This window comes from Gymnogyps californianus, chromosome 22, assembly GCF_018139145.2.
Source record: "Gymnogyps californianus isolate 813 chromosome 22, ASM1813914v2, whole genome shotgun sequence".
Lineage (NCBI taxonomy): Eukaryota > Metazoa > Chordata > Aves > Accipitriformes > Cathartidae > Gymnogyps > Gymnogyps californianus.
The window spans coordinates 1,995,652-2,012,890 of record NC_059492.1 but is presented as its reverse complement, the minus strand read 5'-3'; the positions used below and the strand labels follow the sequence as shown (position 1 = coordinate 2,012,890).

The 17,239-nt window shown below is 42.6% G+C and overlaps 1 protein-coding gene across 8 annotated transcripts in view; it reads right to left on the bottom strand.

Moving 5' to 3' along the window:
* The window catches only part of PUM1 (pumilio RNA binding family member 1), a 76,755-nt gene that overhangs the window by 9,655 nt on the left and 49,861 nt on the right, over positions 1–17,239 (bottom strand). For 6 of the 8 annotated variants that reach the window (XM_050910039.1, XM_050910038.1, XM_050910040.1 and 3 more), the window contains 8 exons: positions 16,536–16,687; positions 13,010–13,148; positions 11,278–11,421; positions 10,028–10,324; positions 7,905–8,141; positions 1,824–2,091; positions 1,156–1,285; positions 268–402 (listed from right to left, as the gene is read on the bottom strand). In XM_050910039.1, the coding sequence (XP_050765996.1) occupies positions 268–402; positions 1,156–1,285; positions 1,824–2,091; positions 7,905–8,141; positions 10,028–10,324; positions 11,278–11,421; positions 13,010–13,148; positions 16,536–16,687 (1,502 nt within the window). The remainder of the gene's footprint in view (positions 1–267; positions 403–1,155; positions 1,286–1,823; positions 2,092–7,904; positions 8,142–10,027; positions 10,325–11,277; positions 11,422–13,009; positions 13,149–16,535; positions 16,688–17,239) is intronic. The other 2 variants (XM_050910042.1, XM_050910043.1) reach the window with 1 other exon arrangement.

Here is a 17,239-nt window from a genome sequence, read left to right as displayed (position 1 = left end):
CCATCATTCTCAGTTTCCCCTACATACATAATCTGATTTCAGGGAATTAACACAGAACCAACACCATTACCAATTAAGTGGAACAAGGAGATGACAACAAGACCCAAGAACAGTGTCACATACTTATCGTGCACATGAAACGTAACAAACATGCCATGAACCAAACCAAAAGAACACCAGCCACAAGAGGAACAGAAGGTCGCAGTTCAGGTCACCAAACGGCAAGGAACGTTAAACATCAAGAAGAAAGTTAAAATTGAAACTTACAATTACCTGCTGGTCTGGGGGAATAAACTCAAGGGCCTTCTGGATCACCCTACAGCCGTACATCTGCAGAGCCAGGGACAGAACGTGCCCACGGATACGTTCTGCCAAGGCTAACTTCTGTTCCAGGCTGCCAAACTGGGAAGATGAAAACCATTCACTACAAGCACAAAACCCTCATGTGGCCAAGTGGCACAGCAGCCCTCCCACGCTGTCACACTGAAGTGTTAAACAAGAAACACTGCGCCTACTGAAAAGAAACAAACTACCAACCACACCTCAATGGGTGTGAACAGGCACAAGCCAGACGTCTGTTCCGTGTCTGTCAGACATGCCTGACACACGTGAAACAAACTCAGAGTCAAAGGTGCTGGAGCCACCAGGGTGACATGTGCCAGTTCACTAACCCTTGATAGGGTTGATATAAAATTACTGGATAGAAGAACCACCAAGGCTTGGTGGAGAAGGAACAGACCAGTTTCAAGGACAGATGGGTGTCTGCCCAACCTGCTGGTATGAAAACACAACACTTTCTTCCAGCGGATGCTGTTCACTGGAAAAGTTTCTCTTTTGTTCCTAAATACGTGAGTACTGACAGCTCAGCACAGCATCCTTGAAAGGTCTTGTTGGACCTACATCTGCTGGATATGTTGCTATTTATTCCTACACCTTTTGCATCTCAAAGCAAAGTGTTACTTTTCAGATGAATCTTTATGAGTCCCACACCTCAGTCACCCCAACAGGAATGATGCAACAGCCTGTGGGGAGGAAATGACATCAGTGTTGACAGATATCCACCATTTTAGCCAAATAGCAGGGTTTCTATGAGCTCGTCCGATACCTCAGGACAGCAGGCATCCAAGTAAGACTTGCAGGGGAATGCAGACTTACTTCAAAGAACTTCTGGATGACGTAATTTCCAAATACATCGACCATCAACTGATAAGCTGCCTGGAGGATCTCGTTGAACACAAGCTGACGTTCTGCTGGGGTAGCACGCTCCAGTTTCAGCTGAATAAACCTGAAAAACAGGGCTGGTGTGATGCCACTGGCACATACGCCCTCAACATATTTGTTAATAGAAATCCTTTCAAAAGCCTCGTACGCTAAGCTCTTGCAAAACACATCTTTAAAACACAGTTGTCCCATCCAGCAATCTGAAACCTTGAGGTGGTTGCAGCCATGAGGTCCGTGGTCACACGTCATTGTCAGTACCCCAAAACTCTCCTCATTCCAAGCAAAGCAAACCTCAATAGAGTAATACAGCAAGGTCTCACGTCCAGACGGCTCTTTGAAATGAGTTAAGCTATGCCAGTGGGACTAGCAAGCAAATTACAAAGCAAGCAAGCTCCTCTTTAGAGGAGGACCTCCTGCTATCAGCATTTGTACCCAAACAATCTTTAAAAAGAAGGCTCAGAGTGTTATACTACTTGGTTTTTCACACCTCCTTTTCCCTGTTCTGCCTCTTTGCTTCAGGATGTGATGCAAATTGCAAGCGATGCTAACTCAAAGAGCAGCTGTCCCAAAAGCTTCCCATAGCACAAGGTTTTTAATCCCACCTGGATCCATGCTGATCTTGGGAGAACTCCATGATGTGCCCAGCAATCTCCCTCAGCTGTAAATTAGGGTACCGGTTATTGCGAAAGTCTTCAAGCAGCCTGCTTCGGCCAGAGGGCATAACATCAGACATGCCATAGCGCAAGCGAGATGAAGGGAAGAGCGTACTGCTGGGGCTGAAGAGGCTGGAGGCACTGCTTGCGCTGCGGTACTTGGCTTCAGCTCCAGGAGCAGCAGAGATGTAACGGCCACTCCCGTTTGTGAGCCCTCCTGCAAGTCATAAACACAAGGGTATTCCACAAGATAAAATAAAGTGGCCAAGGGATTAATTTACAACCTGTGCACGCCATTTTACTTCTAATTACTCCTTTTCCATCGAGATGGGCTTCTGACATGGTTCAACTAGGAAGTGTTCTCAACTAAGCTAAATGAACTGCCCCCAAAATAATTTAGATGGGGACATGTTCAAGCATCGTTCCTTAGCATGGCACTGTTGTATTAAGTTAGGAACAGCTATAGATTTCAGCAAAGAGCAGACTGTAACAACTTCTGTTCCTCACTCTGTGTTGAAACTGTCTAAACCAGACAAATGTCAATCCCACCACTTGCATCTTTTCGCTAACGTGCTGTTTCTAATTACCTTATCCTCCATCCTCAGTTTTTTTTTCACCTATCCTGCTGCCTTGCAAAGGACTGATTTGAAAGATGCATACTGGGGGTGGGGAACAGAATTAAGATGAAATTAGATAAGAAAAAGGCAGCAAGAAGCAAGTATAAAAATTTTGGATATAAAAACCAAATCACTATTAAATACAGGTAAATAACAATAAATTAAAAACAATAAATAAATACTTTTAAAAATCCTGTGCTTTCACAAATGCCCTTAAGATTTTCACCCACGTTAAGACAGCCGCTGAGTTACCCAGTAACAGGTATACGGGGAATAGGTAATGACTCATCATATAGTTAGCAAACTGCAAGTGTTGATAGGAACGAACTTAAACATTTAAACGCTCTTTCCTTGCCTGTAATTTTTCAAAATTTGCTTCAGAGCTATGGCAGAGGACTCTTCCCGTTCTTGCAGGGCTTGGGATCCCTCTGCTGGTCAAAGCCCGCAAGATGCCTTGAGCGAGCATGGTTTTTCCTGGGTGGGACAAAGTCCTCCCAAGAAAAATGTTCTTATCACATGGGAACCTGCCACCTGAAAGGCCAACATGAGGCAGAGAGGGCAAATCACCTGGAAAAAAAAAAAAGCTACAAGAAGCCTTTGCAAAGGAGGGAAGGCCTTCAAGGCAAACATCAGTAGGACTGTCTGCAAAGAGACCAGACCTTCTCCCGGCAGCTGTGCACATGACAGTGTCTGAAATAAAAATATTAAATAAAATAAAAAAAAAAGAGCTGAGTGAACTGCACTCCTCTGCCATTAATGCCTGAAGGAAGCTCCCATGCAGGAAACACTATATGAGAATTAAGTATCTGATAACGGCCTAATTAAGTTCCCCTGTCTCTGAGCTGGGCAAACGTGTTCTGACTTCTCCGGAGCTGGTGCCAAACCTCCCATTTCTCCAGGGGAAGGAGACTTGAGAGCTTCTTGTTCACATCTCTTTCTTATGCTGCCTTGCCAATGGCGTGGCCATCATCTTCTCTATCTACCTGACTTCTTAACTGAGCGAGAACTCAGAAAAGTGACCAAGTGATATTCCTTACTGCTGGAAGGACCAGGATATTCAAAGGAACAGTAAATCACCTCTCAGGTAAAGGAAACACAACAGCGACAAGCTGAGCAATGACATAGTGACGTCTTCCATGGCATTCAAAGGGCTCAGAATTACCACTTGTTTTTTGAAAGCCTGGAGCAAGAAAGAGTCATAGCACTAACACGCTGAAGCGGAAAACTAGTTCCTGATCATCTGCAAATGGCTGTAAGAGGAAAGGGTTTAGCACTCACACTGTTACGACCTATGCCTTATCTCTTAGTTAAGAGGAAAAGCACAGTTTGTGCAGAAAAAAGTCTTCTCCGTCAGAGGTTTTCTGAGAAAAACCTTCTGATCTTTTTGGAGATTCCAAATAAATCACAAATTACTCCAGTTTTCTACCCGTCTCTCTTTCTTCTGATGGAGATGCTGACTGCAGGTCTCCCCATGATGTTCAACATTATACTGGGAATTAAGAGACTGTGTGGGGGACAGGTTTCCTCAATCCAAGCAAGCGCTTCTGAAACCCACCTGTCAACCACCAAAGGCCAGAAACCTTGGAGAGCCTCAAGCTCCTTTATGCCAATGCGTGGCTGGGAATACAGTGACTTTGCCAGATCCCAGACTTCAGTGGGATCTTACCAATAACTACAATGAAACGGCTTCTTGTTCAAGAGCAGTACACAGAGGCTGGAAGTTCCTGAAGCATTTTGGGACGCTAGGGTAGAATAAAGGGGCAAAAACCCCAAAGAAGGGACAGGACTCCTACACGATGTTGGCACTGATAGTTTCTCCTGTGTCCTCAGCCAGAACAAACTTCAAAAGGGGCGTCTGCAAACCGTGTGGAGACATCCTATCGTGCTAACACCATGCTGCCCATGCAAAGGACTCTGCATCGACACACGACAGCAAACCAGCGCTGTACACAGTACATGGAGGTTGTATAGAAATGACAGCTGTGGTGTGGTTCTGTCTCCGAATATATCAACCATATTTTCTTAAAAGTGTCTGGGATATATCAGGAACAATCTGTATCTGGGGAGGACAAAGAGCACAGACTCTATCCTGGGGACTCCAAGGTGAACACGTTACTCAGACTCACAGCGGGGCCGTAACAACTGAGCGTTTCCTATATTGAAATGGAAAATCATCTTCTCAGTGCTTGCTGGGACACTGGAGACAGACGTTAACCTGAAAGAATTACTGATTTCGGGGCGGGGGGGGGGGGGAGGACAATGAAATGAAAGGATGAGTCAAAAAGAAAACACAGGGGAAGAAACACAAAGGCTGCTGTCTGAAAACAAAGCACTTCTTAAGCAAGCTTCCAGGGCACTTTTATGAGGCCCTCAAATTGCTCTGCAACGCAGGAGTTCCCGGTATGAGAAATGCCAGAACAATGGGAAAAAAAGGAAGATGAAAAGATGGCTCTGTGAGAAAGCAGGCAGAGAAGACGTCCCTGCTGCTCTCCCCTACGGCGGGCTCAGCGCAGAGGCGCCAGGCAGCGCCCGCCCAGCCGAGGGGACCCCAACGCTGCCTCCCCGGAGCTGGGAAGGGCAGGAGCCAGCAGCCCCCGCGACACCCCCCCAGTGTCACTGCCCCAACCTGTCACCCCGTGCAGCCCAGTGCCAGGGTGTGCCACCAGCCGCCCAGGGAGACGCAGCCCTACAGCCCTCCCAGTCGGTCACAGCTAACTGGTTGTCAACTCCCCAGCCAGTTTTCCCCAAAAATCTCTAATAAATTAAATTCCCCCATGCGTGTCTCTGCTTCCTCACACCAATCCTGCCTTTTAAATTACAGGCTGACTACAATATGGGGCAGCTCTCTCCCAAGCACCTCCTACAAGAATATAATAAAATAATTACTTATCTGCTGCAAATCCTGATCCCCATTCCAAACTGGGAAAATCCAGAGCCGGACACATTCAGCCCCAAGCTGCAGCATGATAAGTGTTTCTATTGGGACCACGCCAGCTACATACACAAGGGCTGACAAAAACTGCTCATGGGACTACCTGAACCAATGTGAAGTGTAACCTGGCTAAAATTAAATTTTATAATCTAAAAAATGTATTTAGTAATTTATAATTCTATAATTTTGATCAATAGTGGGGAAGACGACAGCCCCTGCTGCCTTTAGCACTCAAAAGTGCATATTTATTTACAGTTGCTTTATCCTAGCTATGCACAGTTACATATGTTGCATACACCTTTGAGTTTAAAGCATGTATTTAGCTTAGCCTTCCTCCTCCAGTAGTTCTTTTCGTAAGAACTGGCTGCATGGTTATTTCAGGTACTCGTGATTGCCCAGACATTTCACAAGGTCACTTTACAACACCAGAAAAAAACCTAGCTTGAGAAATACACACCATTTTTCACAGCTATGAGCTTTCAGAAAGCCAGAAGAGTTGGAGCTGAATCTTTACACACACCACCAGCCCAACAAATGATTGACTTGCGCATCCATGAGACGTGACAAAGTCAAACCCCAAACGTACACTGCATTTAACCATAGATTTGCTGATTGCAAGTCAGATTTAATGCCAACTTCTTATGTCATTGTGTAACCCTGAAATCAAAGTTACTTGAAGTGACTCTCCAGGTTGTCTCCCCCCACGTAACACAGCGGTAGGACGTGGTTCTAAACCCGACTGCTCTAATTTCCCTTTTTGCAAACAACACGTTCGGGTGTTCCCATCTGTCCTTTCATTTTTAGATATTTAGAAATACTCCCTGTCCTCTTTATCACAAACTACTTCTGATACCACTCCCAAATAGAAAAGGGAGCCAGCCTCAAGCTTCTTATAAGGAAAAATAATGCCTGTGCTGTTTTTATAGCATTAAAACTTATTTTATAACAAAAGGAAACTACATTTAACACTGTCTTCCATTACAGGTGAAAGAGAAATTTAAAAAACCAAAATGACCTTTTACGGATTTCAAGGTGAAATCCACACAAATGCCGAGCTATTCTAGACGAGATTTTTCTTGCAGCATTACCAAGCACGAAGTCAGCCACGGAGGAAACCTGGCTACAAGGAGAGGAATATTTTGTCAAGATGGGAAGACCCACACTAACTGCTCCGGGGCACAACCCATTTATGTAAATGGTAACTCCGCTTTCTTTCCAGAGTTTGTTCTCAAACAGATTAATGTTTCTCTGATTCAGTTTTTAAGATTCATTCTTCAGTTTGCCTGCAGGGGCAACAGACTTTTTCTAGTGCCAGGTCTGGAATCTGGTTAGTCTTCAGCATTAATTTATTGTAGCTATTTAACTGTCAGCTTAAGGACTGTACAGCTGCATAAATAAGGCTAAAAACCCTTCCAATTCTATTAAAGTTCTGAACAAGGAAAGATGGTAAATCTAAACTTGATCTCGAAAAATCCTATTTATTACTATTCCATGCTAACCTTTAGCCAGCATCAAATTTATCACATATGCATGTAATAAACATGATCAATATAGTATTTGATGAGCGTGTGTATGTATGGAAGACTGTTCTGATAACGAAAAGTTTTGTTAAATCCAGACAGATACATGACAGAACCAAAACAAAGTGATTTTTTGAGCAAGTACTAAATTATCTGGTGCAGATGCAACGAATAAGCTATCTTGTTTGCTTATGATGCCTGGAAATGAACACTTCAGGAAGTTCAGATGGTGTTGCTTTATTATTTAATATTTGCTTTATTTATTTTAAAGATTTACTTTATTTTATATAAGAGCTCTGGGCCAACTAGAAGCTCTTCCAGAAGATGTAGCTTGCATAAAGTAATGTATCTTACCAAAATTAAGAAAGCCTCTCGCACACACTAATGTGCTTTTGATAAGGCCACATTGATGGGAAATTTTCAAAAGCAAACTCACAAAATCCTCAGCTAAAAAGCTAAGTACTGCTCCAGATAACAGTGCATATTTTGGTTAAAAGAAGAAACTGTATTCTAAGCTCATTAATTTATTATTGAAAACGTAATGGGTATTTTAAAACACTTGACAAGTTTAAGGATCAGCCCCACATACCTATTTTATTCAAGGATAACAAACAATTGGTGCTGTTACTGAGATCCGCGCAAGAAAAACAGTTTGTTTTTCAAACATTTGGAAACGTTTGTTATTCATAATTTAGAGATGAGGAAACAAGGAGGCAATACAGAAACCTTCCTGTTTAACAGCTGAACTACTGCAAGAGACAAGCACATAACATAGGTGCTACAACTCCTGCTTCAGTGTTTCGCCTACTCCTGCAAAAGCAGGGACCCTGCCCCAGGAAGAAGGGCAGCAATGAGGCAGCAGGTATCTCGCCTAGCCAGCGGTGGGGTGGTCACACCTCTGCACCAAGGGAGAGCAGAGCAGTGACCTGCAGTGGTGGGACAGTGGCACTGTGGCTCTTACCCAGGTTTAAACTTGAAGATGATCCATGTGAAGATAAGGAAGGCGGTGGAGTCTGAGAGTGGCCAGGTCCTTGGCTGGGCAGAGGCATTCCCACAGGTCCAGGAGAGGAGGAGAACCCAAGGCCATTATAAAAACTGTGTCCTATAGGTGTCAAACTGCTGGATGTCCTCTTGTACAGGTCACTGCTCCCTGTAAGGGAGTCTCGGCGGGAGCCACTGCCCGTGTTGGAGTTAGCAACTGAAAAGAGGAAGAGAGTAAAATTGTGTGATGTCAACAAGATACTTGGATAGCTGGAGAGCCAGTACAATGGCACCTATTAACAACTTCATTGCACCAGGCTGTTGTTTTCCTAACGGTGTTGCATGTGCCCAAATGAAACGCATTAATTAAAACCACATTGTTAATGATCAAGCAGAAATCCTTGATCTAAAAAAATTAGCTTGAATCCTGTCTTTGCATTTATAAGCTTGTAGTTTTTATACCGATAGAACACATCAAGAAATACAGCTCCAAAAATCTACAAGCAGAAAGATCAAGAAGATAAAAACCTACCTAAAGGAAGCGACAGAATGAAACGACAGTGAACACGTTGGCTTTTGGACACAAACACTTAACACTTTGCTTCTGAACCTTAGAAGAAGGTTTGTATACTTCAAGGCTCTTTTCCCCTAAGCATATCACTTAGTTTAACAGAAGATATTAGATCACCCTACAAGCATTGCCTCGTATTTATTCTTTGGCCATTAGAGCTAAAACAAATCCAACACGAGATTTGATCTATTCATGTTTACTTAAGAGCATGTACAGCTTCGTGTACATTTGCTTGAAATCCTTTTGCTCACCTTTCATTATATTAGAAAACAGCTCCTGTTTGCACCAAGCTTTATTGAGATGGAAATCAGAATTCGATTTAAACACATAAACCCAGTATTTTTTTGAAAAGTTGTCTTGGTAGTCAAATACAAACTCTTTAAATGCACTCTCAATAAGGGGAAAAAAAAAGTCAATTTTGCATTAAAATCTTGTTTAATAAATACTGAAATTGTTAACTGTAATGAACTAATCATTTTTCATGACTGCACACAAGTTCTAGAAGCAACAGCCTCACATTTTTATTCATTGATTGAGGGAAAACAAGTTTGTGCATCTTGGCATTGAGCAAACTAGTAATTGAATTCAATTAGTTAATTAAACTGAAGTGAGAGAAGTGAACGCTGTATTTACCTGAATCTAACATGGTTCAAATTCTCAGGCTGGGTTTAAGAAAAATATTTAGACTTAAAACTGTGATTTGATGCAGTGACAGTATGTCCCTCAGTCTTTTCTGATGGAGCAGGTTCAAAAGGCATGTTTTAACTTGCCCTTCACACTGATGAAAGCAGGAAAGTTCAGGGCATAATTACTACCTCTGAGACTAAGCAGTAATTAAAACAATTGTTCTACTTCAAAAAAACAAACCTAAGGAAAAAAAACCCAACCCACAGACATCTTTCTGGTTCAGTTTTATTCTGAAAAAAAAAAAATCTTTGTCTCCAACCGCCTAACAAACAAACCAAAACAAACCATGTATGTAGCATTTCTTGCAACCACAGTAACTGACTTTTTTTTGGTGTATGATAGAAACAATTCCCACAATAAAGCATGGAAACCACCTCAGATCAGCTTTTTTAAAATCACGAAAAGTTTCTTAGCCATTACCCTGAGGTAAGAGTTAGCACACGGATGGATACCACTCTGGAGCCAATTCCTGTTAGTCCAGTATCTCCACCAAGCATGTGCAGGTAAAGGCAAGGAAATTCAAAGCTGTTTAAAAACTTAATCTGTAGCAACAAGGGAACGACTGATAATGTGTATAAGAAAACAAATTCATTACTTTGGTACTTCTAATTATATCATCTACTAAAAGAATTTTCACCAGAAAGTGCTGCAGATTTTGCAAGCCAGAGTAGTCCCTAAAGGAGAATTTCCACTTAACCTCAGATGGATGAAGAGGAGGGCTCAGCAGCTTGGTGCACCAGAGCCAGCTCCAGCGGCTCACAAGCCCACTAGCTGCATTTGGAGCTATCTGCTTCTCTTCCCCCCCCCCCCCCCCCCCCCCCCGAAGAAGAAACTGCTGTTCTTACCTGCTGTCCCAAACCCTCCCAGCGCAGACCCCAGCGTGGCACCAAGAGAGCTGCTGCTTCCGAATCCCAGGGAAGTGTTGGCAGGCTGGGCAGAGCCCTGAGAAAAGAGTGAGCTGCTCTGGGAATTGCTGCTGAGAGAGTTGTTGCCGTAAAACGAGCTGGATGCCAGGTTGTTGGTGGGCTGCTGCTGGGGCTGGGGTTGGGGCTGCTGAGTTCCTAGAGGGCGAAATGGTCCGTTTGTCGTTCCTGCCAGGCCACCCGCTGCACCGTTGGCCGAAGCTGCAGCCGCTGCAACCGCTGGAGAGAAAGTAATTGGAAGCACAGACTGAATAAATCCATTTTCATAGCAGTTTTGGAAGTTAAAACTTAGCAAGTTCCTTTTATTTACTATAGATTTTTTTCTTTGCTCTCAGGATGAAAATCTCCCTTTCACATCAAACTCTGCTTTGTGAGCTCTTTACTATCTGAGCTCCACAAGTCTTGCACAGAGCCACTGAATACCAACAACGCCTAGTTATTATTACTGCTGCTTGTATTAGAGCTACATAGATCGAACACAGAAAAATGTTCCCTTTCTCCTAAGATCCAAGATTCAAATCAGTACAGCCACACACTTAGCAATATCCTATTAAGAAACACAAGTTTTGAAGTAAGCAAAATTGTCCTTTAGCGCACAAAACGCAATCCTGCGGTGCTAAGAACATCAAAACCAAGTACTTTTGTTTTTCAGCCAGTTCCAAAGTAAAAGAAAAAGCAAACCAAACAAGAGCTACAAGGAAACAATTAAAAGGCCCATTTCATAGTCTGTTACTAACACTGGCAAAGACTGCTTACACGCACAGATTCTGGCTGAAAAAATCCTTTTAAAACCTTGAACTCCCAAAGAACCCTAGTAACACCCAAAACAACTCATGGCAAAGGCCAGGCATGTAACGTTTTACGCAAGGTGATCATTTGGGAGTTCTACACAGGCTAAACCCTTTTATTACGTGGGAAACTAGATGCCAGCAGACAAATTTAAATAACCGTCATGAAACTCTGCAAAATAATAGAGTTTATGCGACGCTACCTCTGAGGCTGTTCTGGAGGCTCAGCCCACAGTGAGCACAGAGGATGTTCTCAACAACAATCCCCGCAACGGATCTCAGTGAGGGCAAGTGTGTCATCACTGCCAGCAGAGCCCAGAGGATTTCAGGTCCATTCTCCGCCGGGGACAGAGCAGATTTTTACTGGACGGGACTGGGACTCACCTGCTTGCGCCGCAGAGGAGCTGATGATGACTGGAGCAGGGGCTACCAAACGGACGGGGGCCCCCAGGCCGTTCCTGGCCCCTGCATTCACCACGAGAGCACCTGTTTGGTCGTAGTAAGCAGCAGGAGCCAGCACCGGGTAACCTGAAGAGGCAAGTTACAGGGGCACAGGTAAGGTAACAAGCAACGCAACACATGGCAGATCAATCTTCTTCAGACGAGTACGGTGCAATAGGATTTTTTAAAGGAAAATCTGAATGGAAAAAGAAAAAAAGCAACAACAGCTTTGCTCTCCTGAAGGAAAAAAAAAAAAAAAAAGTCTGTATTAACAGTGTACGACTTCACACTAGTAAGACTTTCAGGTGGAGAAGACTTTTTTTCCCCTGAACTACTATACTAGCATTGCCCTCTGTGTAAATTCAGTTATACAGATAAAAAAAAGGTCTTAAAATACAAAAGCACTATTTCTTTTCCCTTGTAAGTATGACATGTGCTGGGACTTTTCATATATGTGAACACACTGCATTTCCAACTCTCCCACTGTATGTTGAAGTTGTTCAGTGTGCACACGCATGCAAACAAGACATGGAACTTAAAAGTTATGTATTTTTGAAGGTATGTATCATAAAGTATTCTTTAATATATATAAATAAAACCTCTTAAATCAAATATGCTGGTGATAGACAAAGCAACAGACTTTCAGTAGTATATAGCTATTTAGGTACCTTGCTATATAATTCTACAGTTAAATAAAACTTACAGAAAAAAGTGAAGTGATTCTCCAAGGTGGGGTCACAAACAGTGTTCTCTGTGAATATCTGCTTTGCAAATATAAGCCCCAAAACCCCAATGATGCAGATTTAAGGAAATCTGCAGATTGCTTGGAAACATGCATGTTACAGTTCCCTTTGTAACTTAATACAGCAACATTCTTCTTAAATCATAAAAAAAACCCCCATGTAACAGCCACGTGACACTTCCAGCGAGGAGACCTGAGGTCGAAATAATCCTGTTCTCTTACATTTGACCAGTGGGACATACTTGCATGTTATTCAAAAAAATACTTACACTTGCCCTTTGCCATTACAATAATATTCTGTATAACTGAATGTCAGAAGCATTTGTACCACACAGCCTCATGGATCAGAGCTAAAATTCATACAGTAACTCCTCTCTTGCAGAATTATAAGTTACAATAAAACCCTGCTTCCTTTTATCCGTTTTCTTTTCTTGTTTTTAAGCCACTACTATTTGCCTGGAAGAAATTATGAAGGGGAAGTCCTTATGCTGTTAAAGTCAAGCACCTGGCAGGGATGGAAAGACAAGGCTAATGAATGGGACTAAGACATCTCTGAGGTTTTAAAATAAAGATCACATAAGCTAGCATGATCCACAGAAAAATCTGAAAGCAACTTCCAATAGGAGCCATCAATTCTTTGGAGTACTAATGCAACTAATGCACTCGTACAGCAATACAGTTGATAACATTTGTTTTCATCTGTGGCACAGGGACCTAAACCCTGATTTAACTTAAATGCTGCATAGGTAGTTAGGTTCACATCTAACAGCCTCTCAAAAACGCCTCCTATACCCACAGATTAAAACCGAAAAACAATAAAAACAAAATACTGCTGAATGCCAGGCAAATGTGACACCATGCAGAGACACAAGATGTAATTTTCTTAGATCTCCCTGGGCACTGGAGAAGTTGCAGCTCCCTCGGAGCCCCTACCTGGCATCCCCGCTGCCAGCCCTTGTCCAAAGGCAAGGGCAGAATTGACGGCTGCAGCAGCCACCAGTGGATCAGTCTGCTGTCCCTGCTGGTTCTGATTTGGGGTCAAAGGACGCTGACTGGCTCCTCCGCGGAGAACCTGGAGAAGACAAAGGAACATCAGTCTGTTTATTTTGGGACCCAGGAGCAAGCCGCAATCACCAGACACTTGCAGGAGCATCAGCAGCAATCTAGTTGAAGGTCTTGCACAACCAGTGTGTGACAACCCCTCCTCTTTACTCAGGACAGAGCTGCCTTTGCCACCACAAGCCTTGACACTACTACCATGGGTAAATGCAGAAGACTCAGTTTAAATAATACATCCCCTCTCAGGCTTACTGAGCATAGTCTGGAAGCACTTCATCATCTGACCTCCTTCATTTCTTGATATACCTTCAATACTCATCCTTTGTTAGAAGTGTTTGCAAGCCATCTGCCCCATCCCAGATAACGTTTGGTCTCTGCCACAAAAGCACCGCTGAAAGCCCACTGGAGCAGAAGCCTTAAAAAGCCTGACTTAGGAGCTGGGGGCTGATGACATGAGGTGACATGGGTTTTTCCAAGCTGCCAGCCCCTGTAGAAACCAGCGACCCAGTGACACAACACTTACTCATTGGAAATAATGACCAAAGATCACATACTGTCTTTTATATGTAGCTCTTGTGGTTTAAGCACATGTTGCTCTCAAAAGGGAAGATGGCAAACTGACCTTTCTTGTAATTACCTGTGACAGGCTTTGTTGGCAAAAGCCTTTTACTCAAAGTGGTGATGCAAGAGTCTGCACCCACTAGCGAGGCCAGCTTATTAAAAAAAGCCATCCTTTGGCACTCAGCATGCCTTGTTGCAAGGCAACATGTGTGTCACCCGATAAAGTTATTAAAAGGAAAAAATGACTTTGCGCACTGAGAGACTGGGAGAGGATCCTGAAGTTAACCGATTTAGATGTGCATCCCAGAGTTTGCTATCGCTGTCAAAGCCTGAACGTGAACTCGAACTCTTCAGCCTAGGAAGTCTCACAAGTTGCAGCTGCTTGGTAAGCACGCACTATGCAAGGGCACTGTACAGAATAGACGCAATGGATGCCAGGCTGCAGGAAGTGAAATGTTGGCGTTTTTTATAAATATGCTATTAAAATGTCGGAAGCATCACAAATCAACTGTCTATAATCATCGCTCTAGGTTTCCAAAACATTTGCCTCAGCACTTCTTAGAAAAATTTCATCTAAAAAATACACACATCCTCTTATGGATGGAAGGTTTGCATTAAAAACAACACCCACGATCCCAACTCATGCCTGCTTCACAGCTATAAGAGTAATGAAAAATATTATAAAGGCTACTGATGATTGATATTTTTCATTTTAATAGCCTAAGCCTTTGCAGAAGCTCTCTTAGCACACATCTTCCTTACGGGGAAAGGCTCCCAGTTTGAATGCCAAAGCATAAATGGCTTTAACACACTCTTAATGTCGTTTTACCTGTGTGCACGGGTGCGTGCAGGAGGTCTGTTCAACATGCTCCTGTCTGTGACCTGCCAAGTGGGGAGGTTCGGTGATTAACTTTGTCAGGAGCAAAGTGTTCTCCTCCTGATCACTGGTCCAGAATTGTTGGTGTGAAATATCACTGCTTTTATTATCTGAAAAGGCCTTATAATACTACCAAACACTGTTTTTTGCTTTAGTTTTCAAAGGAGAAGCTAATAAATTCAGCTGCCAATTGCCATCTTCTATAATTGCTCTCTCAAACACACGAGGACCAGAAAGGAAGGCTTTGTGTTGCTATGAGAAAGAAGCCACCTCACTTTTCGGTAGGATAACGAACCCATTTTGTTTCCAAGCAGGAAGTACTGTGGGACAGAGACCAATAAAACTGTATAAAGCCAACGTCAGGCGAGGACCAGCGCTTAACCAAATACTAGACAAACTAGCTGGGGTTCTGCCAGAGAGCCGGCCAGGTAACAGAAGCCCGAGTCTGCTTCTTGACCCCCGTCCTACGGGCCCTTCCGAGGTCTGAAAGGAGAAAAAGTAGAGTATATCCAACCACATGTCCAAGGGGAACAAGAACCAAAACAAGGATGGTGGGATGCCTCTCATCGTTCTAGCATTTAACTTAATTACACGAGTTTAGCAACCATCAGTTTAGTCTGAAAGTTTGGATTTTTTTTTTTTTAAATGCTGATTTAAATAGCAAGCTAACAATTTGCACTCCCATACAACTTCATAAAACGTTGAGGATGGCTTTTCGTTATAGTAAAGGAAGAAAATTATTGTTCTCTATTAATTCTCATACCAGTCTCTCAGTTTCCACCTTCTGCTCCAGTAGTTGCTAGGTACGCGTTTGTGTCCTCTGCATCAGAGGTACAACTATGATTAAATATCAGACCTTTAAAATGCTTATTTTACCTAACTAAGTTAGGAAAATTAACCTAGTTAAATTCCAAGTATAGGGGAAAAAAAACCCAAAACACCACACGAAACTGAACAAGAAATTACACAGTGATTCACCACCAAGATGCATAACAATTTTCAACAAAAGTACAGGCTATATAATCCAATATGCTGTCACTGCCAAGGGATTAAGACAGAAGAGGTGGATGGTGCAAACTCCATCAAGCACACATCATTTACAAAATACGTAAGGAAAAAGTTCCCCTTATCAGCCCCCAGTGTGACCTCTTCATTGTTTTTTTTAAAAAAGCGAATACATTTAAACAACAGATACCGGTCTCAATATTCATCTCTAACACACTTAAAGGGGTAACAGCAGATGATATGAAAAACCTTCACTAACTTCATTAATTTTGTCCTTTTAGGTGTCAAATTCTCCAAATTTTTGTGCAGACTAAAGCAAAACAGCTGCACAGATCGCCTTATAAAAACAGCAAATTCAGTGTTTTCTTTTTGCACCCATCTTTTGTCTTCAAGTCCTCACATGGATACCAAACTAATTCATTTTATGGTTATTTTGACCCTTTTAAAGCTAGTCTTCACCAAAAAAAGCATCCTATACTGGACAGCGCCCTGAAGATAAGAACACACTTATTGACATTTAGTATTTGACATACATTATCGTCATCTCCATGGCCTTCAAGTTGCAGCGATGGGCACAAAAACAGATTGCAAGATGCTGATTTCCACTCGCACGCCAATGGCATGTGTTTCCTGCTGCGTCGCTCAGCAGTGTTCACAAACTGATTAGATTATTTGTTTTCCAAAGCATTAACACACAATAATTCACCACTACAAATGTACGTATTTCGCTGTCCTCCACGTGCGTGATGCATAAATGACATAACAGAATGTATAGATGTTTCTTTTTTTTTGTTGGTTTTTTTTGTTTTTTTAAGAGAGGTCAAAGGCTTTTCTCCTCAATTACAACTGAGTGTCAGGAGCGGTCACAAAAAAAAAAAAAAAAAAAAAAAAAGGGATTCTTCAAAGCTGCTGCGTTCCCTGTAGATGACTTGACGTGCAAAGCATCCTACCCCTTACCTGTTGTTGGCCCTGCTGGGTTTGCTGAGTGGTCTGCTGATTTGCTGAATTAGTTGCAGCGGCAGCCGCGGCAGCTTGCTGCTGGAAGAGACTGGCAGGATAAACTCCCCAGGGCGTAACTCCATAGTACTGGTGAGGAACAACCGCCGGACCTGAAATGCGAAGGGAATCAGTGAGCTTCTGAGGCGTGACAAGCATTACACAGCAAACCGTCACCAAAAATACCTGCTCATCATATTTGGTTTAACAAATCCGATTTCAAGGTGATCTGCTTTAAATCCTTTGCAAATACGGAGGGATTCCGGCATTTGTATTATTCATTTTTAAAAAGCTTAGAAGTCAGACCTGAAATTTCATCTTTACTTGCTTTTACCTTATTGGATGAGGTCAAATTCTGCTACCAGTGATCCTGTTCAAATTCCATGTTTTTAGGGTTGTGCCCTGATTTTATAGCGAAGGAACAAAACTTTAACCAAAAAAGGAGGAAACTTGTTTAAGCACAGAGATATACAAGTCTCTTCTAATCTCAGCTGACATTCACAGCTCAATAACATCTATCATTTAGCTCCCCAATAAATTAAGAAAACCTCTTTGCAGCTGGATAGCATCAATTCTCAAGTGTTTAAAATGTTATTTTTCTGGCCACTCAGTCTTACTTTGCATTTGCAAACCACCATAAAAGAGGCTGTATGATCCTGTATGTT